Below are 23414 nucleotides of genomic sequence, written 5' to 3'. Positions count from 1 at the left end.
TCAGAAATAGGAAATTATTACTGTGGCCTCCTACCACTTTCCTTTAAAGGTAAACCACAATAAAGCTTTTAAAACAACAGGATCCAATAAACACATTTGAAATTTCTAGCCATAGTTCTCACTAACAGGTGGAAGTCACTGTGCCACAGTTTTCAATTCATATGTGTGAACGGTTATGACACAAACTTATAGGATAAGCCTGAAGCAAAGCCAAGTAGAGTTCAAGCTGCCTTGATGGGACTCATTTAAGGTTCCTTGCTAGCTTATATTTTGGTACTGGTATTTTTTGCCTTTTGCCTTTAACTGTTCTCTTTTGTTCCAAAGTGAAGAAAGGCTCCTTTGCTCGCGTTTGTACAAGGGAATGCAGAGCACTGTACAGAGCAGCATGGGCTGAAGCAGCAGAGTCCAATAGAACTCTACAATGATAGAAATGTTCTAGATCTGTGTTCTCCAATGCAGGAAACATTAGCCACATGGACCTCCTGAGTATATGATATATGGCTATTGTAACTGAAAAGCTGAATTTAATTGCATTTATTTCTAATTCTAATGTAAATAGCCACATATGATTACAGTGTATATTGTATTAACACAACTCAGAAGAGATTTAAAAATAATTACAATATAAGATGGCTATTTGCCATCCACACCGAAAATTATACATGCTCCACTATGAAAAATGAGAAAAGTAGCAAAATGGTGAAGAATCTGTGTGAAGGCAGCAACTCTCCAGACACCCTGAACTGGGAGACACCTCAGACTGTTACTAGCACTGAGATCTGTGCCACATTACTTTAATTCTTTGTGCCTTTAGTTACTTGAATTAAAAATGGAAATAGTAATAGTGGATACCTCCTTGCACTGTTGGCAGGATTCAATGAAGATAAAACACACTTGGGATATACTTGCCTGGCTCACAGTAAGCAGATTATGTATGTTAGCTATTTCCCCTTCATTGTCAGCAGCATCATCGTGACCATGAATAATACCTAGTAAATGGGGGCTAGGTGTTTCTGAAAGATCCTGATTGGTGTGCTCAGGATGAACACGAAATTCATCTTTCTCAGGAGCCTTTCTAAACTGTTGTACTCCTCCAAGCGCTGCAGCATCCGCAAGGATTTTTCCCAGGTGCAATGGAGCCAGGGGACTGGGTAACACTCAACAGACAACTTTTGGGCATGGATATTAGTTGAAGGTGCATCTATAATTTATTGCCAACGTTAAGGAAGAAAAAAAGGATCAAATAAAGAAAGGGTAATTGCTACGGTCCATTGAAGAAAGATAACAACTTCAGGTTATGCCCAGAACTTAACTTTCCTTAAAAATTCTTCAAAAATTACCATTCTCCAATTCCTACCTGTGACTGCTAATTATTCACATAAAAGAAGGTATGTGAAATTATTTTGAAAAGCCGCAATAAGTCTGTGGTGTATTCTTTTCTACATTGTGACTGTTTTTGAGTCTTTCACAATTAAGTGGTACAAATAGAGGCCTAGATGGAATGCTTAGTGGTGCATTTAGATCTTTAACATTTTTTCAGGTCATAAATCCATACTGGAGATTAATGAGGAAATTAGAATGTAAAGTGATTTTTAAAAACCCCTAACATAATACTTCAGAGAACATTATACTTTTTGAAATAAAATAATGTCAATATTCACTTAAATAATTTAGATATGTTATAAAGCCCCAAAGATAATATATTGATAGTTTTCAATTTGTTCTATGCCAAAGACTTAAAAAGCATGACTCTTAAAATTTTACATAAACATTTATAAAGGGCTTACCTTGTGCCAAGTACTCTTCTGAGTGCTTTGCAAATATTTGCTAGTTTAATCCACACAATAACCTAATGAGGTAGATTTTATCCCCTATTTTACAGCTGGGATAATTAAGAACAGGGAATTTAGGAGACTTTCAAACCTGGGCTGTCTAGCTCCAGGGTTTATGCTTCTATGCTATGCTGCCATACACAATATAGTACAATAATAAAAAATAAACCTAAATTACAATTAGTGAATCCTACCAGGTTCAATGTTCATGTCCTTTGCTATACTCATCTCTCTTCTGGTAGGCATGGTACACTCCTCACAGGAAGCTCTAAATTCTTACTCTCCTATTTAGAATTGACACCATTAAAGACTCTAAAGACAAACTTACTGTTTCATGTCGGCCAATTTTAGCTTTCTCAATGCTTTTCTGTAGATTTGTGTGCTTCTGGTTTCCCTCAGATACCTGGAAAATTAAAATAAAATGGCTTTTTAAGATAAACTTGCTTAACATGAAGTTTATGAGTCAAGAAGTCAAAATGAGATTTTGATTTTAACCCCAAGTGTAACAAACAAGTCAAGACTACAATGGGAACTAACTTGATTGTAACAAACAAGTCAAGATCACAAGGGGAACTAACTTCTCTAGTTTGAAGAAAACCAAGTACCATGAATCATTAGGGCAGAATGGAAAAAAAAAAAGTTCAAAAACATTTCCTCTCATCCCATCAGATTTATCTGCAATCTTTACTTATCAAGTCTCCTAATTCCATGCCAAGTAACTTGAGGTATATTAGTTAGAAACTGAATTTGAAAACTCAAAAAAAAATGTTTTATATGAATTCTTTCTTCAAATTTCATTTCACTTCTGCCTAAGTCTTTTGAAAACATCTTACACTGTTTCTTATAGGCTTGTAGTATTATGGCCTGTTTCACTAACATAGAGTTAAAAATAATGCATCACTTATTATTCTTAAATCAGGTACATTATGAGGAATTACATACTTGATATACTAAATTCTTTTTTTTTTTTTTTAAAGATTTATTTATTTGACAGATAGAGATCACAAGTAGGCAGAGAGTCAGGCAGAGAGAGAGAGAGGAGGAAGCAGGCTCCCAGCCAAGCAGAGAGCCCGATGCGGGGCTCGATCCCAGGACCCTGGGATCATGACCTGAGCCAAAGGCAGAGGCTTTAACCCACTGAGCCACCCAGGCGCCCCGATATACTAAATTCTTAAAGAAGAAAAAAATCTATGAGCCTGTTGCTGATTTTAGGCATGTTTTACAAACTTTAAAAGTGATCAGTTCAAGTACTGTACTAAGCCTAGAAAGTAGTAAATTATATGTAGAAATGGATCAAATAAAACCAGCATAAAGAGACCATAAATGTAAGATATTCATTAGCATGTGGCTGAGCCCACACCAAATAGGACTGGTTAATTTCAGAACATCACTCCCCCTGCTTCTCAATTTTATTAATCTCACCTGGGCCCATGACTAGATAAATAACTACAGGATTTCCCCAGTATTAAATTCTCCACCACATCTTTTGCTAGTTGGAAATTTCAGACTCATATGATTGGGTAAGAGCCTCCTTAAAATATATTTTACTCCTTCCTCACTCTTGAGTTACAAACATTTGGAAAATAATAATTGGATGAATGATTTCTCTAAGTTGATTATAAGAAGCTGACCTTTAACAGTATGACCTAGTTATATGTATAGGGTAAATAATACTTTGTGTCATAGATTAGAAAATCACAAACAGTATCTTCAAAAAGTTAGCTTTACCCTGGCTTTAGGAAATCTTCCATTACTCAATATGCATAAAAGAAACGCTGTCAGCTTTCCTTTAATTGTTCTCTAGTCACTAATTCTAATCCATACCACGAACAAGATCCATCTGTGATGCCAAGAAGACACCACCACAAAACCAGTTATACCTCTTCTGAGGGTAACTATCTTCCTAATAATTAAAAAAAAAAATCTGCTATACATTTAGGAGTCAAAATAAAGGTTTAGAGTCCTAAATTTAACAAGGAGATCTGGTTCTTTAAAACAACAGTTCTCATTTATAAAATAACACCATGTTTAAAAAGTTAATATTCCGTCCTGCAGGATTCACCTGAAATAATTAATAAACTCATGTGACTTTTTTTTAAGAGATGGAAGAATTTTTTTAAGATTTTGTTTATTTGACAGAGATCACAAATAGGCAGAGAGAGGCAGGCAGAGAGAGAGGGGGGCAAGCAGGCTCCCTGCTGAGCAGAGAGCCCCATGGGGGGCTCTATTCCAGGACCCTGAGATCATGACCTGAGCCAAAAGCAAAGGCTTAACCCACTGAGCCACCCAGGCACCCCTTCATGTGACATTTAAATTCAGGAATAGAGAATCATCCAGTGAAAAAAATACATTAACCTATTAGCATAACATATTTCCATTAAAAGTGTTCTTAAAATATCCTGATAGGTAGATGTTATCCAAGTAGTTAATAATTACAAAAATAAGCTAATAGTTAATGGCTATATATCTTAGTTATACTAATGAAGTGTCTTCCAGGTACTGTATGTCTGCTTATAATTATTTATAACTCAAAAACATTTGAAAGAGAGCTAATTCAGTAATTCCTTAACTCTGAAAATATTATCTGCTTTAAATGTGATCTCACGGTTTGTCATTTCAAGTATGTCAGTAATGGAGGAAAGACCAACTTAAATGATGTGATCAAATGAGAAGCTTCTGCTAACCCTCCTAAGTACTGAAGCAACTCGGTTCAGCTGCATAGTGAAGGATTCTTGGTGCTGTTCTTAAAATCTCAGCTACCAGAAACAGTAAAACCAACTCTTGCAAGGTAGCCCTGGCTAACAGCTTTTCATCTACACATCTCTTAGAAGCAATACCGCTAGAGTTCTTTTTTTTTAAAAATATTTTATTTATTTATTTGAGAGGTAGAGAGCGACAGTGAAAGAGAGAGAGCATGAGAGGAGAGAGGTCAGCGGGAGAAGCAGACTTCCTGCTGAGCAGGGAGCCCGGTGTGGGACTCGAATCCAGGACTCCAGGATCATGACCTGAGTCAAAGGCAGTCGCTTAACCAACTGAGCCACTCAGGCGCCCCACCACTAGAGTTCTTAACAGGTACCTGGAATTCAACCAAACCCAGGTTTTCAAGGGATAAGCACTGAGATTTGTAGCCACTGTGCAGATATTCTCTAAACCAGTCCTCAAACTTTATCACATAACAGAATCACCTGAAGGGCTTGTTAAAACACAGGTTCCTGGGCTACACCTCCCAGTTTCTGAACAGTATTCTGGAGTAGAACCTAGTAATCCACATCTAACGTGCTCACAGGTGATGGGTGATGCTGATGCTTCGCATTCGTGGGCACCACGATTTTGAGAACTACTGACCTTAACAAAAACCTGTTTTGTTACAATAACGAACCCAACTACAAATACACAAGATAATAATGTATGGGAGAATATTTTCTAGTTCAGCAAAAATGAATTACTGCTAAGTACTGTAGCCTGAACTAGAAACAAACAAAATATCTTAGTAATTCTCCCACTAAAAGAAATACAAAAGTCTGCATTTACAAATAGAGAAAAACAAGTGATACTTGTTTTGTCCAGAAAGGTATTCACCATAAAATTCCTTTGAAGAACTCTCTATATACATTTTCATGAATAAAACAAGAGCCAACTCTATACTATACCTAACCCATTTCCAACCTTCACTAAATAATTTGGTAAAACCCAGTGATTCAGAACAAACAAAAACAGCAACAACAAAAATGACTTATAATTAGTAAGAAGAGGATTTCATCTTTAGATTTGAGGATCTGATACAATGCCTCTCTTTAATGCATTCCAGACCACCTATACAGACACTCAGGGTTAAGAAACATAATGCCAATGTTTTCTAAAGGGCTAATTCACTGCCCGGAGGAACTGCCTGTTCATAACAACAGAAAGACTGATTCAAGCTGTCTGCACTGGAATTCTCATTTGCTCCTTTTAAGAAATAAAAAAATTTCAAAGCATTGCAGAGGAATATAGAAGTTCTCATAGGTGGGAAAGAATGTCAGGCAACAGGGAATGTGGAAAAGAGGTAACAGCAAGAGAAACCAGATGAGTCTACTGCTTTATCAAAATTCACATACAGTACGTAGGGAAAAATAAGTTCTATGTCTTGTTCCTCCTTAAAAAAAAAAAGCAGTATCATTTATTTTGGTATTTTATATATTTAAAAAATCTTGTTAGAGTATCTACAACCTTAAAATTCACTTTTTAAGGTGATATTTCATTTAGGCATCAGTCATAAGGAAACTATGAACAGTAAAGACATTTATATATAACGGAAATTGCCTTATAAATTGCCTTTATATATATAAATAAATATATAGCCTTTATATATATAAAATTGCCTCTCTATATATGTAAATTGTCTTTATATATATAAAGATGCAATTGCCACAATAGAGAAATCTTAATATTTCATGGTACGAATGTGTCATGATTATGTAGCTAAAGGAAATGTTTTGGAAGAATTTTTAATAACACTGTGAAATATAGAGTTTTTAAAAAGGTGGAAACAAAACCATCAATACATTCCAGAGTCTATGACCAAAAAAACTGCAATAAAATGCACAAAATTTTAAAAATGATTACCTCTGTATTGTGAAACATACTTTCAAACTTTCTATATAATAAGCAAACATCATTATTATTTAAAAAATTTTCCCATTATAAGCAATATTTGAATATTCTCAAGAAATGAGTAATTTTTATTTTAAAAGACTCAAACAGTGCAGAAGAATTTAAACAAAGTGTCTTTTTACTCCCACTTCTGCACCATCCCCAGAATCCCCTCTCTACAGGTGACTCCTGTAAAGTCTAGAGGGCATCCTTCTTTTCCCATTCCTTTGCTTTATTTTCAGATATAGGTCAATATAAAGAATATCTCAAACACATACAGGTGTCTCTTTCATTATGTTCTGTAATTTGCTATTTTTATCGAAACTTCCATGTCAACATACATACATAGGTCTACTTAATTTGTAAAAAATTTTATTTATTTATTTGAGAGAGAGAGTGAGAGCATGCACAAGCAGGGTGTGGAGGGTGGGTGGGACAGAGGGACAAGCAGAACCCCCGCTGAGCACAGAGCCCAATGAGGGGCTCCATCCCAGGACCCCAAGATCATGACCCCTTCCAAAGTCAGACACTTAACCAACTGAGCTGCCCAGGCACCCCTAGTTTTGTTTTTTTTTTTTTTTTAAGATTTATTTTAGAGACAGCATGTGCACACAAGTGGCGGGGGTGGGGGGCGGCAGAGGGAGAAAGAGAGACTCTCAAACCAAGTACCCACTGAGTGCAGATCCTGACTCAGGGCCCAATCCTTCCACCCTAAGATCATGACCTGAACTAAAATCCAGAGTCAAATGCTTAACTGACTGAGCCACCCTGGTGCCCCTAATTTTTTTTTTTTAATAGATTTTATCAGGGTACTTCTAGGTGCTGGATGGAAGGCACAGAGAGATTTCCAAGTAACCCCTGCCCCCCAAGACACAAGTACCAGATTCATTTTCATTTTCAAATGAAACCCCCCATTTTCAAACCCCTCCCCCAGAGTGATCCACTGAACCTACACTGACACATCATTATCACCCAAAGTCCATGTACATTAAGGTTCACTTTTTGTGTTGTACATTTTATGGTTGTGACAGATGCATAATGATATGTATTCATCAGTATGGTACATACAGAGTATTTTCACTGCCCTTAACATCTTCTGTGCTCTGCCTATTTATCCCTGACTCCTGCCAGCTTCTGGCAACCAATGATCCTTTTCACGTCTATATAGTTTTGTCTTTCCAGAATGCCATATAGTTGGATTCACACATTATGTAATCTTTTTAGACAGGCTTCTTTCATTCAGTATGAATTTAATTTAGTATGAGTGCATAAATATGCACTTATGCTCCTCCATGTTTTTTCATGTCTTGATACCTCATTTCTTTAAATCACTGAATAATAGTCCATTGTCTGAATGTATCATAGCTTATTTATGCATTTACCTACTGAATGACACTGTGGTCACTTTTGAATTTATGCAATTATGAATAAAGCTACTATAAACATTGACATGTACATCACTCATTTGGGTTAATCTCAAAGAGTGCAACTGTTGGATCATAAGAGTCTGTTCAGTTTTATAAGCAGCTGCCAAATTCTCCTCCAAAGTGACTGTGCCACTTTGCATTCCCAACAGCCGTGAATGAGAATTCCTATTGCTCCACATCTTCACTAGTAGTTGGTCGTAGGTTCTTTCTTTTTCTAGTGTCTACATACTATTACTTTATTATTCTCTTGTCAATATCTATTTTATTAATGTCTCATTTTTCATTATGGCAATATGGCACTCCCACCATTTGACATAGACCTCTGTGCACACATGCAAGTCTTTCTGTGAAGTATAGTATAAGCAAAATTGCTGGCTCAAGACACAAACATGTAACTTTCTGTTAGCACTTTTTATTGTGGAAAATTCACATTAAACTTAAACATCTTAACCATTTTAAGTGTATAATTCAGCAGTAGAAGTACATTCACAATGTTGAGCAATCATCACCGTTACCTATGTTCAGAATTTTTCATCACCCCAAACAGAAACTTTATACCCATTAAAGAATAACTCTCCATTCTCTTTTCCATGCAGCCGTTTGTAACCTCACTTCACCTTCTGTCTCTGTGAATTTGCCCATTCTAAGTACATCATTTAAGTGGATCACATAATTTTTGTCCTTTTGTGTCTGACTTATTTCACTTAGTGAAATGTATTCAAGTTTTATCCATGCTGTAACACATGTCAGAATTCCATTCCTTTTTAAGGCTGAATAATATTTCATTTTATGTCTATATCACATTTTGTTTATCCATTCATCTGTTGATGGACATTTGGATTATTTCCACCTTTTAGCTATTGAGAATAATGCTGCTATGGACACTGGCATACAAGTATCTGAGTCCCTTCCTTGCTTTCAGTTCTTTGGGGCATATGCTTCAGAGTGGTATTGCTGGATTATATGGTAACTCCAAGCTTTAATTTTTGAGAAAATATTAGACTGTTTTCCACAATAGCTTCACCATTTTACATTCCCACCAGCAGTGCACAAGGCTTTATTTCTTCAACATTTGTTATCTATAATTTTTTCTAACATAACATATGTGAAGTAAGTGTTTAACTTTGAATTTAGTCATTTTGCCCTTCACTGGTAGTATTTAACAAGCTTATTCCCTGCAGTTTTCCCCAAAGTGGTTACTGGTAGTTTAAAAGATTGATAATCTGATGCCTGAAAATGACATTCCATTATTGTTTTAATTGCATGTCTTTGATTACCAAGATTTAGCATCTTTTCATCTATCTACTGATCATATGTATTTTTTCAATGACTTAATACCCTTTGACCATTATTTTATTGCATTGTTTACCCCTTTTTGGGGGAAAGATTTTATTTATTTATTTGATAGAGGGTGAGAGAGAGAGCATAAGCAAGGGGAGTGGGAGAGGGAGAAGCAGGCTCCCTGCTGGGCAGGGAGACAGATATAGGGCTCAAACCCAGGACCCTGGGATCATGACCTGAGCCAAAGGCAGATGCTTAACTGATTGAGCCACCCAGGCACCCCACTTTATCTTTTGCTTAAATATTTTTAGAAACTGTGTGATAGATGGTAATCACTCATGGTAATCACTTGGTTATATATGTTTGACTTTTAATGTCTTTCAATGTACAAGTTTTAATTTCTTTTGGCAAATCACCTATCTCTTGGTGTCCAGATACTGTCTTGCACAGAAAAGCCTCTCAATCTAATACTGTACAAATAGTTTCCTTCTATTATTTGTATTCTTTTAATCTTTCACTTTGTAAAAGGCCTCTGGTTTATTTTGGAAATGATGTGAGTCAGGGCTCTAAATTCAATTCATTTCGATGGATATCCAATTATCTCTATAACTCATTTACTAGTCTGTCCTTTCTCTACTGAATTGATAAAGATGTATAGAATCTTTGTCATAAGGTAAACAAGCATGCATAAGCTTATTTATGGTTTCTCTTTACTGCTCTACTTATGTTTGTCTATAAGTAGCAAGTTTTAATTACTATGGCAAGTAGCAAGTTTTAATTACTATGGCAATATATTTGTTTTGATCTAGTAGGGAGAATCCCACCTCATTGTTTTTATTTTTATTTTTTAATTTTTTTTATTTTTTTAATTTTTTTTAAAGATTTTTATTTATTTATTTGACAGAGAGAGAGATCACAAGTAGGCAGAGAGGCAGGCAGAGATAGAGGAGGAAGCAGGCTCCAAGGATTATTTATTTATTTACTTGTCAGAGAAAGAGAGAGAGCCCAAGCAGAGGGAAGGGCAGAAGCAGAGGGAGAAGCAGACTTCCTGCTAAGCCAGGAGCCCGATGGGCTCTATCCCAGGACCGTAGGATCATGACCTGAGCCGAAGGCAGACACTTAACTGACTGGGCAACCCAGGCATCCTTCACCTCACTGTTCTTTAATACTTTCTTGTTCCTTCCAACAATTTCTCTACTACATGAACTTGAGTATCATCCATAATAATCCAATAGGATTTTGATTACCACATTAGCTATATAGACATAAATTGACATTTTTATAGTTTTCTCATTTGTGAATTTATTGCTCCATTTTTTAAAGAGCTCTTTCATGTCCTTTCATTTGTGAATTTATTGCTCCATTTTTTAAAGAGCTCTTTCATGTCCTTTTGTAGTTTTCTTCATGTATGTCTTGACCATTCTTTTTTAGATTTTAATATTGTTTTGGGTGCTACTGAGGGAAGCCAATGATCCCTTGCCTAAGTCTATCACTGTATGGAATGTTCTTTGTCACAGTAGTTGATCTCAAGTGTTACTGAATCTGAATAAAGTCAGTCTTTTTTTAATGGTTATGGGGAAAAAACTCTCTCCTGCTGTCTGGATTGTAAACTCCAAGTCTACAAGGAAGCAAACAGCACAGATCACTATTGGCAGCCATTTCAGAGCAGTCTAGAAAGCCAACTTTAGGACGCATCACACAAAAGGCAAAGCTAATATAAATGCAGAGAAACAGAGTCACAATCTTGATTAAATGATGCCTAAAGTATGTTCTACTTTTGAAAAATTTAATTTAAATGAGTCATTAAGTCAATTCCACCTTTATCATTTATGCCAAGTAAATTTAACTGTTCTGCTATTACCACGGTAAACATCTTAACTATTACAACAGATAAAGGTTTAATAATAGTCTATTTCATTTACTGCTGGCTAGCAATGAATGCTGTGAATTATTTTGGAAGATATCAGATTTAAAACATTCTTATTCTTCTATACTGGGTTATAGAACTAAGTCTCAAAAAATAGGAGTGGGGGTGGAATGAAGTAACATATGCCAGGAAGGTTCTTCATTCAATAAGCTTTTATAAAGTGCCCACTACATACAGTTATAATAATATTAGCTTGAATCTTTTCACTAAATTAATATAGTAATGAATAACTCAAGGCATTTAGTGAGCACTGACTGTTGAGTATTTTTGAATTGTTTTTCCTTATGCAACAAGATAGTTGCTCATTAAAAAAAAAAACAACACTCGGGGCGCCTGGGTGGCTCAGTGGGTTAGAGCCTCTGCCTTCAGCTCAGGTCATGATCCCAGGGTCATGGGATCAAGCCCCACATCGGGCTCTCTGCTCCATGGAGAGCCTGCTTCCTCCTCTCTCTCTGCCTGCCTCTCTGCCTACTTGTAATCTCTGTCTGTCAAATAAATAAATAAAATCTTTAAAAAAACAAAAACAAAAACAAAAAAACCAAAAAAACAACAACACTCTGTGAAGCTAGCAAATTAGTACTCCATTTAACAGGGAGATCACATTTCCAGCCATCCAACCTGTGCAGCACACTAAAGAACCTGGAAATGAGGAAAGTATACCAGAAATCTTAAATAACGGACTTAGGAACTAACAGTGAGGATCCCATTAAGAAAGCAACACAGGGGGGTGCCTGGGTGGCTCAGTGGGTTGGGGCCGCTGCCTTCGGCTCAGGTCATGATCCCAGGTTCCTGGGATGGAGCTCCGCATCAGGCTCTCTGCTTAGTGGGGAGCCTGCTTCCCTTCCTCTCTCTCTCTGCCTGCCTCTGCCTACTGTGATCTCTGTCTGTCAAATAAATAAATAAAATCTTAAAAAAAAAAAAAAAAAAAAAGAAAGCAACACAGGCATGCCTGGGTGGTTCAGTGGGTTAAAGCCTCTGCCTTCAGCTCAGGTCATGATCCCAGGGTTCTGGGATCCAGCTCCACATCGGGCTCTCTGCTCAGCAGGGAGCCTGCTTCCTCCTCTCTCTCTGCCTGTCTCTCTGCTTACTTGTGATCTCTGTCTGTCAAATAAATAAATAAAATCTTAATAAAAAAAAAAAAAGAAAGCAACACAAAGGGAAAATGAAGCCACTTGGTAAGCGCATACTTGAGAACCCAAAGAACTCAAACTCTCACACATGATATACCTGCTGAAGATGAGATCACGATAATCAAAATTACAATGTGAAGAAATAAACTATGCGTAAGAGCAGTGCACAACAAACAGGAAATAAGCATTCTTTCAATTAGGAGTATTAGGAGTATGTATGTTCAATAAGACTAAGTACTAAGAGGAAAAATGGAAAACTAAAGAAATTATAAGAAGGAAAAAGCAAGATTTGGAAATGAACTACTTGAAGCTGAACTATCTGAAAATGAACTATTTTTGATTTCTAGGAAGTGATAAAAAATTAAAAAGTAGTTAAAAGACGTGGAAGATAAAAACAAGTCCAACAGAAGCCTTATATAGTGTAGTGAAAACAGACTTGAAGTTGTAACTATAGTCAGAATCCAATTAAAAGTCCCTCAGATATTTTGAAAGCCAAAAACATGAAAAATCCAACTGACGAAGTGAAGCAAGTTAGATACAAAATTACAGAGGATTAGACTCTTCAGACATGAGAACTGGGTTCTAATATGATAAACTCAGAGATAAGCGGTATGCAGCAGAGGTTACTGTCTATCAACATCCTCTCTTCTTTTTAAGAGGACCCCAGTGAATAGTGAAAAATAAATGCAAATTAGTACGTCTGTCAGTGGGGTGAGCAAGAATATCTCCTAGATAGGAAACCTCTATTAAGAAACTCATCTGCTTGAGAAGGAAACCCAAAATTCACTTGGAAGGGCAAGCCTAAAATTATTTGGAATGACATACTTGTTTCTTCAATAGATGAGTTTCTTTCTTTCTTTCTTTCTTTTTTTTTGATCAAGGAGAGACTTAGAATTAGGTATAGAGATTTGGGGGTTCCTGGGTGGCTCAGTCGTTAAGTGTCCACCTTCGGCTTGGGTCATGATCCCAGGGTCCTGTGTTCGAGCCCCACATCAGGCTCTCTGCTTGGTGGGAATCCTGCTTCTCCCTCTCCCACTCCCCCTTCTTGTGTTCCCTTTCTCACTGTCTCTCTCTCTCTCTGTCAAATGAATAAATCTTTAAAAAAATAATAAATGAGATTTGTATTAATATTTTTGTATTAAAAAAACCTCAATGCATATTTTGCACTGTACTCATAGGGTAAAGTCATAAAAGCAACTTAATTCTGCCCCCAAATGCCATTTTAAAAACAGCTCAATGTGGGAAGTACTTCTCTGCCACTGGATGAGGAGGTAGGAGTCCATGACTTCCCTGATGACTCTTACTATCTACAATGATTTTAAGTTGTGAAGCAAAGCCTTGAATCAGAAATTACACTAACAAAATAATGCTTTCAGTCTTGATTTAAAGGTAAGATTTCCCTTTTCAGCCACAGCTGGCTGCCAGTGGGTCTTTTGCTAGAAGAAGGACAATGTCCTTCTCTCTTTCCTGGAGTAGAGTTTCTGTTCTCCTTCTAGTCCACTGCCTGGAGAAGGGGAAAGAAAATAGGTAAAAGGATAGAAAAGAGCATAGACTAGGTACTGTTGCCAAGATGTCTCAGTGCTCTCTGGGCTTGACAGATGTTTAAGCTAAACTCTTGCAAAGCTACACTCCTGGGTTCTTTGTAGGCTTCCCTTTTGCGTCCTCCTAATCATAATCCCCACAATGCAGAAGGTACATTTCTCTGAGGGCTACACAACAGTGCACTGGCTCACCGTCTCCCTTCTCCAGCTTGCCCCTCATTCCCTTCCAGTATGATTTTTCAGAAGTTCGTTCCACCAGACTTTATGCTAGGTTCTAGTGCTCTCTGGTGGAATTGAACGTAGCTCCAGTGCCTCTTGCTCTCTCACTTTTGACTATGGCTCACATGTTGCCCATGGAGACACTTACACCCAACACACTCCAGGATTGCTGGCCAATTCCATACTTTCATGTAATAATTGACAGAATCAAACAATACATGGATGGTAACATCAGCAAAATTATTTTTACATAAGGAATTGGCTATTTTTGTAGTCTTTCAAGAGCACTGGGAAATAATATGCCCAAATTTTATTCTCACCATTTCTGAATACTTACAAGAATTAAGATTGTCCACTATTAAAATTGTTAATAAAAATATTGCTGAAATGTTATTTAAAATGTTTTTGATCCAATAACCTACTCAGTTTCTTTAAGTAATTTAGTTTCATGAGAAGCTACCAATCTAAAATACAACAAATTACTTGCTAAAAAGCATCAGTTAAAGAGTTTAAGCTCAAAGTACTATTTAATTTAAATACAGACTTTAAATTTAAAACTTCAAATTTCTATTAAGGTCATGTTAAAAATTTACTTTTTTTTTTTTAAAGATTTTATTTATTTGACAGAGAGAGAGACAGTGAGAGAGGGAACACAAGCAGGAGGAGTGGGAGAGGGAGAAGCAGGATTCCTACCAAGCAGAGAGCCTGATGTGGGGCTCTATCCCAGGACCCCAGGATCATGACCTGAGCTGAAGGCAGATGCTTAACAGACTGAGCCACCCAGGTGCACAGTCATGTTATAATAAACTCCACATTAAATTTATAAAGCCAAAGAACAAGTCATAAAAAGACAACAGTGTTGAGAAAGTGATTAGAGGACCTGCTCATAAAAGACTTTCATCTTTTTAAGAAAATAAAGTCCATTCTTCTTTTTCTACTTCTGCCTCTTATGGTAGAAAGATTCACAAGAACTTGGATTTCAAGGGATTAAAAAGGTAACCTAAAACTTTCTCTTCCATAGCCAAAATAGCTTTAGCAGAGTAAAGGGAGCAACCCAACACATTTGGATGGTAAACTAAAGAGTCAAGAACAGTCAACCAAACTAAGATTTACAGCAAGTTGAAGTGTTAGAAATTACTGAAAGGTGAGATAGATATAAGTTTTAAAAATAAAATAATTAGGGGTGCCTTGGTAGCTCAGTTGGTTGAGTGTTGAGTTCTTGGTTTCAGCTGAGATCATGATCTCAGGGTCCTTGGATCGAGCCCCATGTCAGGTTCTGTGCTCAGTGTGGAGTCTACTTGAGATTCTCTCCCACTGACCACCTCCATCCCCTGCTTTTTCACTCACTCACTCTCTTTCTAATAAATAAAATCTTTTTTAAAAAAGGCTTTTTAAAAAAAGGTAGTAGTAAAATTTAAAATTGAGGTTGTTTTGCATCTAATCTAAACCAACACTTACAATAAATACAAATACTAGGGAGCGTGAACAAAGCCCTATATTTGAATCTGATGAAATATAGGCCTGGAAGTTTGAACCACACCCTTTGGTCAAATAAGAAACATACTTAAACAAAAAACACCCAACTAACAGGGCCATTCTGGTGAAACTTCTAAATAGATAAAGCAGCCACAGACATCATAAATATTGAAACATTAAAATGTATAAAATATTGATGTTTTTGTGGGTAAAGCAAGCCAAACTAATTGAAATTTTAGGGCTATTCCAAGAAATTAATACATATATATTCTTCTAGCTTGACACTGCCACCACCTGGTGGCATGATATCAAAATTGTAGGCTCAGTTTTTTTTGTGGAGTCAATCTCTTCCAGGTTGGCTGATTTAGGGAGAAGATAGTTATGAATGAAGAATGGAGGTCACAAACCTGTAACTCACATGAATTCCATAATGTGGAATTATGGAATAATTCCATAATGTAACTCCAGAGAATTCCATAGCTCTAGAGTCAGGCTTTTCAAACATCCAGCAACTAGCTCCAATAACAAAGGAAAATAATTCCTAAAGAAAAGTTTAAAAAGCCTAGTCCAAAGCTACCTACTACAAAAGAAAATATAAATAAATATAAAAGAGAAATCATGAGTCTTATCAAAAATCTCTGAATTCTGCGGAAAAAGTCATGCAAGTTTCACAGCTGTAATATTACCCATTGTAATTATTAGTTTAAATTCTTTACCAACAAAAGTACTTAGTTTATATACTCCATCCACTCCGAATTTTTTAGTCACTCAATCTCATCAAACATATATTTATTCTTGATTATCTGAGACGAGGAGAATAAGAACATTCAATGTAAAAGACATGACTTCTAAGTGCATATAGATATAATTTTGCAGACCCTGTTCGTTGCCTCTATTTTTTTTTTAAAGATTTTATTTATTTATTTGATACAGAGAGACAGTGAGAGAGGAAACACAAGCTGGGGGAGTGTGAGAGGGACAAGCAGGCTTCCCGCTGAGCAGGGAGCCCAATGTGGGACTGGATCCCAGGACCCTGGGATCATGACCTGAGCCAAAGGCAGATGCTTAACTAACTGAGCCGCCCAGGTGCCCCTGTTAGTTGCTTCTCTATAGCCTTTCTCTGTAAACAGAACTCCAGCTTTGTTCAGATTGGGGTACTAGCATGCTCAGAGAGAAATGCGTCCCCTCCCAGTCCCAGAAGATGAATTATGATGGCTTACCCTTCCAGAGTGAGCATGTGACTCAAAGCTGACAGAGGAACATAAAGAAAAGCCTAGTTGGGAAACGGGGCATTCTGGGATTTTTTTCCTGGAAAAAAAAAAAAAAGATGTACAAAAAGCAAATCCATCTTTCTTTCTTCCAGCTTTGAACCTGTCACAGAAGACACAGTAGCTGTAGTAGCTACCTGGATCCAAAAAGGGAAAGCCAAAAAAGGGCAGAGAAGCTAGTCATCAATCCACAGTTAGATTAACCAATCCTGACAACCCACCTCCAAACTTCTTATATAAGAACCCCTACTATTTAACCCAATTTGGATCTACTTTTCTGTTATTTGTGGCTAAAAATAATCTGATTCATGTTTATAAAAAAAAACCCATGATATTGGGCAGCATTTCCTAATGGAACATTAATCCCTCATGACAATGGGTCAATTAAGGGGCACCTGGATGGCTCAGTCAGTTAAGCATGACTTTGGCTCAGATCATGATCTGAGGGTCCTGGAACTGAGCCCCATGTCAGGCTCCCTGCTTTGTGGGAGTCGACTTGTCCCTCTTCCTCGGCCTCTCCCCTGCTTGTGCTCTCTCTCTCAAATAACTAAATAATCTTAAAAAAAAAATGGGTCAAGTAAGATTCACAATGCATATGCCAGCATATTATGAGATCTGAGAACTCAAGTAAACTAGTTTATCTTTATTAATCCAGGATCCCCCAATACTTCTCATTATAGAACTTTCCTTTTAACTAACACCTATTATATATGCTTTCCACAGAATTACTTTGGGTAATGATGAGCTAGTGTCCCGCAAATCATAACTCAGGTAAAGTGGTAAAAGAAAGTATGGTAAAAAGTGGTAAAAAGAGTGTGGAGTTTAAAATTCATGCTTAATCATTCATATACATGATATTTCTGAGGCTAAATCTTTCCCATGATGAGATTACTATAATCATGACTATGTAGTGGAAATCACCTTTACTGCTATATGTTGTAGACTGAAAGACAAAGAAAACCCATAGACCAAGAAGGAAGACTCCTAGACCAAGAACACAGTAGTAGGGACTGAAACTAAACAGAACTGTATTGATTTACGCTTTCACTCAACATTTATTATGTCTCTTCCTGTCTCAAAAATTGCATTCCATGCTGGGGAGAAAGCATGATTAAGATATCTCTGCCATCAAAGAACATCTGCTGTGGAAATAAGGCACATAAAGACTTTACTCTATAAAAGGAATATATATAAGATGGTCAAAGCACAAAGAAGTTCTAAACTATTGAGGAGGAGGGGATAAAACTCAGAAAAGATTCTTAAGGTGGGTCCTAATGGATATATGTCTCTGGTTACTGCGCAGGTCAGAGTCTGTTAGTTGCACTAGTAAAAAAAGCCAGCCTGGCACAGCATGTAAAAACACAAAGATATAAAATGAGTAGCACTTAGGAAGCTATAAACAATTCAGTATAACTGGTCTATAGGGCTAGCAAAGGGATAACAGCAGGCTATTAGGCTGGCTAGTGGCGGGAATTAGATTACAGAGAGCCTTAAGCCAGTCTGAGGAATCTGGACTTTATTATTCAAGAGTGAGAAAATATCTAAAGGATGTTAAAGGTAACAAGTATAGCAGATAGGAGAAAGTGAAGACTGGAGACAGGGAGTCTCCAGTGAAGAAAATAATTCAAAATTCTGGGCCAGAGATAATGAGAATCTAAGCCCAAACAGTGGCAATGGGGCTGGAGACAAAGAGAGACATTTGAGAGATATCACTGTGTAGAATCAACTGAGGTTTTAGCATGAGCTGGATAACTACTGGGAAACTAAGTGGACAGTAGTTACAGGGTCGAGGAGATACAGAAGCAGGTTTGGGTAATGAACTGAGCTGTGAACGTATGACTGCGATTTGCCTGTCAGCCATTCAAGGAGAGAGGTCTAGTCGGTAGCTGAACACACAAGTATGGAGCTCAGCGCAGAGGTACAGGCAGGAGATAAAAACTGGGAATTAAGAGGTATGCGGGTGGCAATGGAAGTCACAGGAGTAGATAAGATTTCCCAAGAATGCTCAGAGCAAAAAGGGAGAGAGACTGAGGAGAGAATGCTGTGGGCCAGCTTAGGGATCCCTAGTTTGTCAAGGAAGTTGCTTGAATTTGAGTTATTTTTCCCTATTTCAAAAATCTTCACAGAAAAGCTGTATCCTAAGACAGAAGCCACCTAGGCTAAACTCCCATGAAAGGTAGTCTTAAATGACAGTTCTTCAAAAATGAGACTCGGATAAAAAGAATATGCAAACTCTTCCTTACAATTAGGGAGACTGAAGTACTATTTTATTTTATTTCATTTTTTTAAAAGATTTTATTTATTTATTTGATAGACAGAGATCACAAGTAGTCAGAGAGGCAGGCAGGGAGAGAGGAGGAAGCAGGCTCCTGGCTGAGCAGAGAGCCGGATGTGGGGCTTAATCCCAGGACCCTGAGACCATGACCTGAGCCGAACGCAGAGGCTTTAACCCACTGAGCCACCCAGGTGTCCCTGAAGTACTATTTTAAAGCTTAGATTTCTATCAGCTAAATATGTTAGCACTAGTTATTTCACATCAATTTTGTAGAGCTCTTACTGGTGTCACTTAGATCTCTGGTTGAAAAAATGAAAAAAAAAAAAAACAAAACAGAATAGGAATGAAATAATAGTCATGAATCTAAAACAGGGCCTTGATAATAATTTGGAAAACACCAGACTAAGATTATTACAGGAATGAAAATAGGGCAAGTACAAAAAACACTAAACTAACAGGTAACTGATGATACTTGGTAATGGATTACATAAAAGGTAAATAGAACCAAAATTAATCTTCCAATGTGAAGGCACCAGAATTATGGAAGTGACAGACGCCAGGATGATCTCCATTTTCTATATTCTTAGACATGATCAGTTAAAAATTGAAGTCTGGAAAGAATATTAAGTTTCTTTTAGAGCTATAGATTTTACAGATATGGTTACACTTCTGAGAGCGAAGAGAAGAAAACAGCAATAAATGATAATAGAATAGTACCCCCTGCTTATCTGCAGGGGATCCGGTCCTAGACCCCTAGTGGATGCCTGAAACTTCAGGTGGTACTGAACCCTACATATACTGTTTTTCCCTATACATAGATACCTGTGATAAAGCTTAAATAATACATTAGGCACAAGAAGAGATTAACAACAGCAATAATAAAACAATTATAATATGTTATAATAAAAGTTATGTGAATGTGATTGCTACCCCTCTCAAAATGTCTTATGGCACCAATACGCACTTTTCTTTTTGTGATGACGTGAGATGAGAAAACATCTGAGTGATGAGATAAAGTGAGGTGAAGGACACAGACACGGTGACATGGCGTTAGGCTGCAGTGGGCCCTGTGACCACACATCAGAAGGAGATTCCTCAGCTTCCGGACACCATGGAGAGCAAAACTGCTGACAAGGGGGGGACCACCATGGAATGGCCAGAGAACTTTTAATTATCAGGAGTAAGGAGCCCTACAAGGCAGTCAACCTTGTCAGAACTGGTAGAAGGAAGAAGTTATGAAGAGAGAACAAACCAGAAGAAAGGCACTGAAAGCATCAAGTACTGGCACCAGAAGCAGTGAAATCCAGGAGAAAAAACTGAGGCAGCAGCATAATGAATTAAGAGTTTGCTCCCTCTCCGCTACTATGGAATAGTACCTGATCATTTCTCTTTTGCTGAACATGTTAACATGCAATTCATTTATGGTCTAGTTTCCTTCTGAACCAAAATATGAATTTGCAAGGACATGGTTAGCATGGTGTTACAGGACTGAGCAAGAGCACCAACACTTTTTGAAGGACTGAATGGCTCCCCACTTCTTATGGTAAAGGCTTTCCAACAGGGTGGATGGCTTTCCACTGTCTGGCCATCGTCCCCCTTTAACTCCCTAAGGTCCTATCAGTCCATTTCAGTCATTCTACTCTAGTCACACTGGCCTCTTTCATGTTTTGTCAATTTAATGTGTTCATAAGGCCTTTGCACCCACTGTTTTCATTGTCTAGATAGGTCTCTCTCTCTCTGGATGTTCCTCCCCACGATACCACAGGTTAACTCCCTCTCCTTCCAATTTTGCTTTCTCAGTAAGGTCTACTCTGACCACTTGATTTTTAAATCTGCACCCTGCCCCCCAACTCCAGCACTACTCTTTTATTTTTCATATACCCATCACCTATTCATATAATACACAGTCTGCACATAATTATGGTAGCTATGTTTATTGTTTGATATCTGTCTCCCTCTACTAGAAAATGAGCTCCACGAAGGCAGAATCTTTATCTATTTTACTCACCGACACATGTCCCAAGCACCCAAAATAGTGCCTGGCCCAGAGCTGAAGCTCAATAAATACTTCTTGGATGAATGAACAGATGAATCATGGGGAGAGACAGAAAGTGAGTCTTCTGGAAGGTGTGGTGAAGCTTTTTCAGCACTGTCTTTGAGGATATATCATATCCAGATATTGAAAAATTTCAGCCCAGGAAGAGAAAGCTGGTAAGGAGGAAGCCAACAGAGAGCATACAGACTCACCATAGCTATGCTCGAGCACAGATGGCCTTGGTGAAGAAAGAAGGGATGTGATACATGAACAATAAATGAACATCTCCACGTGTGAAAGTTGGGGAAGTAAGACCTGATGCTCTCAATCCTTTCCATCAAGTAGAATGCAATTATCAAAGCTCCTGAAAGGGGTGCCTGGGTGACTGTTAGTTAAGCAACTGCTTTCAGCTCAGGTCATGATCCTGGAGTCCCAGGACTGAGTCCCACATCAGGTCCCCAGCTAGGTGGGGAATCTGCTTCTCCCTCTAATCCTCCCCCATCTCATGCGCTCTCATTCCCTCTCTTTCAAATAAATAAATACAATCTTAAAACAAAACAAACTCCTGAAAGACTGAATTTTACTTAAGAACTACAAATGTTAAGTAGCTTTGTAATTTAGCTTACTAAAGAGGAGAAATATTTGCCAACTATTTACCTTGTTGATATAATGTGACCTTAAAGAAACCAAATTCCACAAAAATCAAAGTCCCTTCTTACCTGAGAGAGATACTAAAAATGATAAATCAAGAATGGAATTATTACGGGCGCCTGGGTGACTCAGTGGGTTAAAGCCTCTGCCTTCGGCTCAGGTCATGATCCCAGGGTCCTGGGATCGAGTCCCGAATCAGGCTCTCTGCTCAGCAGGGAGCCTGCTTCTCTGTCTCTCTCTGCCTGCCTCTCTTGCCTACTTGTGATTTCTGTCAAATAAATAAATAAAATCTTTAAAAAAAAAAGAATGGAATTATTACAATTTCTCCAGCTGGACTTTATTCCTTATTGAACATCTTATGAACAGAAAATGATTAATACAATAAAGACAGAACTTCCACTGAGAAAAACCAGCTTGCTTTGATATATTACTTCTCAGGATTTTACTTCCTAAAAGAAGTCCATTTTGGAACATTAGTTAGGCATAATTATTGATGCCATTAGGTGATGATCTTCTGGCTTACTACAGGAAAAACAATGGCATTACTCTTCTTTCCTCATTAACAAAGGAGTAGAAGACTTTACAAGAGAGAGATAAATATAAATTTTACTGATAGAAGGCTGACCTGAATTCTACAAAACTAACATTTTAACACACTGAACATAAGTTGATAATACTAATGCAGCAAGTAATGTCATTCCAAGCAATTTTTATTTATTACTTTCTTTTGTCATTTTCCTTTTTCTTCCTTCATGTTGTAAAAATAATGACAAGAGCAACAAATTACAAATACAATAAGCCATACAGTCTCCCTGTGCTTTCTGCTATCAGAAGAGTCACTAAACTGTTACACTAGGTATCAACGAGGGCCTCCAGCAAGCCAGGTCCTGTAGGGGACATAGTATACACATGATTTCACTGGAGATTTTAATATTGCCATTTTATGGATTAAGAAATGGAAATCCAGAGAGAGTAGGTAATTTTGGCTAGGTAATAAATGGCAACATTGCTAGCTGAACTGAGGTCACCTAGATATCAAAATCTATGCTTTCCAAAGAGAATCCTGTCCCTCTGGGTATCATATGTTAAATCTGTCAACATTTTAAATACTAATAAACAATGTCCAGAACAGGGGTGCCTGGGTGTCTTGGTTGAGCATCTGCCTTTGGCTTGGGTCATCCCACGGTCCTGGGATCGAGCCCCGCATCTGGCTCCCTGCTCTGCAGGGAGATCACTTCTCCCTCTCCTCTGCTGTTCTCCCTGCTTGTGCTCTCTTTCTCTCTCAGTGAAATAAAAAAAAAATCTTAAAAAAACAAACAAAAAACAAAACAATGTCCAGAATAATTTCAAATGAGGTATCTTCAAAAACAAACTATATTTTGAGCTATATAGCATATACTTAGCTAAGATTAATTTTTTAAAATAACATATTAAAATAAAATGGTATCTTTGGTCAAGAAGAACCTTTCAGAGGCACCTGGGTGGCTCAGCTGGTTAAGTGTCTGTCTTTGGCTCAGGTCCTGATCCCAGGGCCCTGGGATCCAGTCCCACATCGGGCTGCCTGCTCAGCCAGGGGACTGCTAGGAGACTGCTTCTCCTTCTCCCTCTGCCTCTGCCCCTCCCTTGCTTGTGGCTTTCTCTCTCTCACTCTCTCAAATAAGTAAATAAAACTTTAAAAAAAAAAAAAAAAGAACCACTTTTCAATGCAGCGGATATCACA

The 23414-nt window shown here is 37.6% G+C and overlaps 1 protein-coding gene across 4 annotated transcripts in view; it reads right to left on the bottom strand.

Moving 5' to 3' along the window:
• The window catches only part of MND1 (meiotic nuclear divisions 1), a 71100-nt gene that overhangs the window by 20196 nt on the left and 27490 nt on the right, over positions 1-23414 (bottom strand). For all 4 annotated transcript variants that reach the window (XM_045997679.1, XM_045997680.1, XM_045997682.1 and 1 more), the window contains one exon: positions 2161-2235. In XM_045997679.1, coding sequence (XP_045853635.1) covers positions 2161-2235 — 75 coding nt within the window. The remainder of the gene's footprint in view (positions 1-2160; positions 2236-23414) is intronic.

This window comes from Meles meles, chromosome 2 (genome assembly GCF_922984935.1).
Source record: "Meles meles chromosome 2, mMelMel3.1 paternal haplotype, whole genome shotgun sequence".
Taxonomy (NCBI): Eukaryota; Metazoa; Chordata; class Mammalia; order Carnivora; family Mustelidae; genus Meles; species Meles meles.
This window is presented reverse-complemented; position numbering and strand designations above follow the sequence as displayed.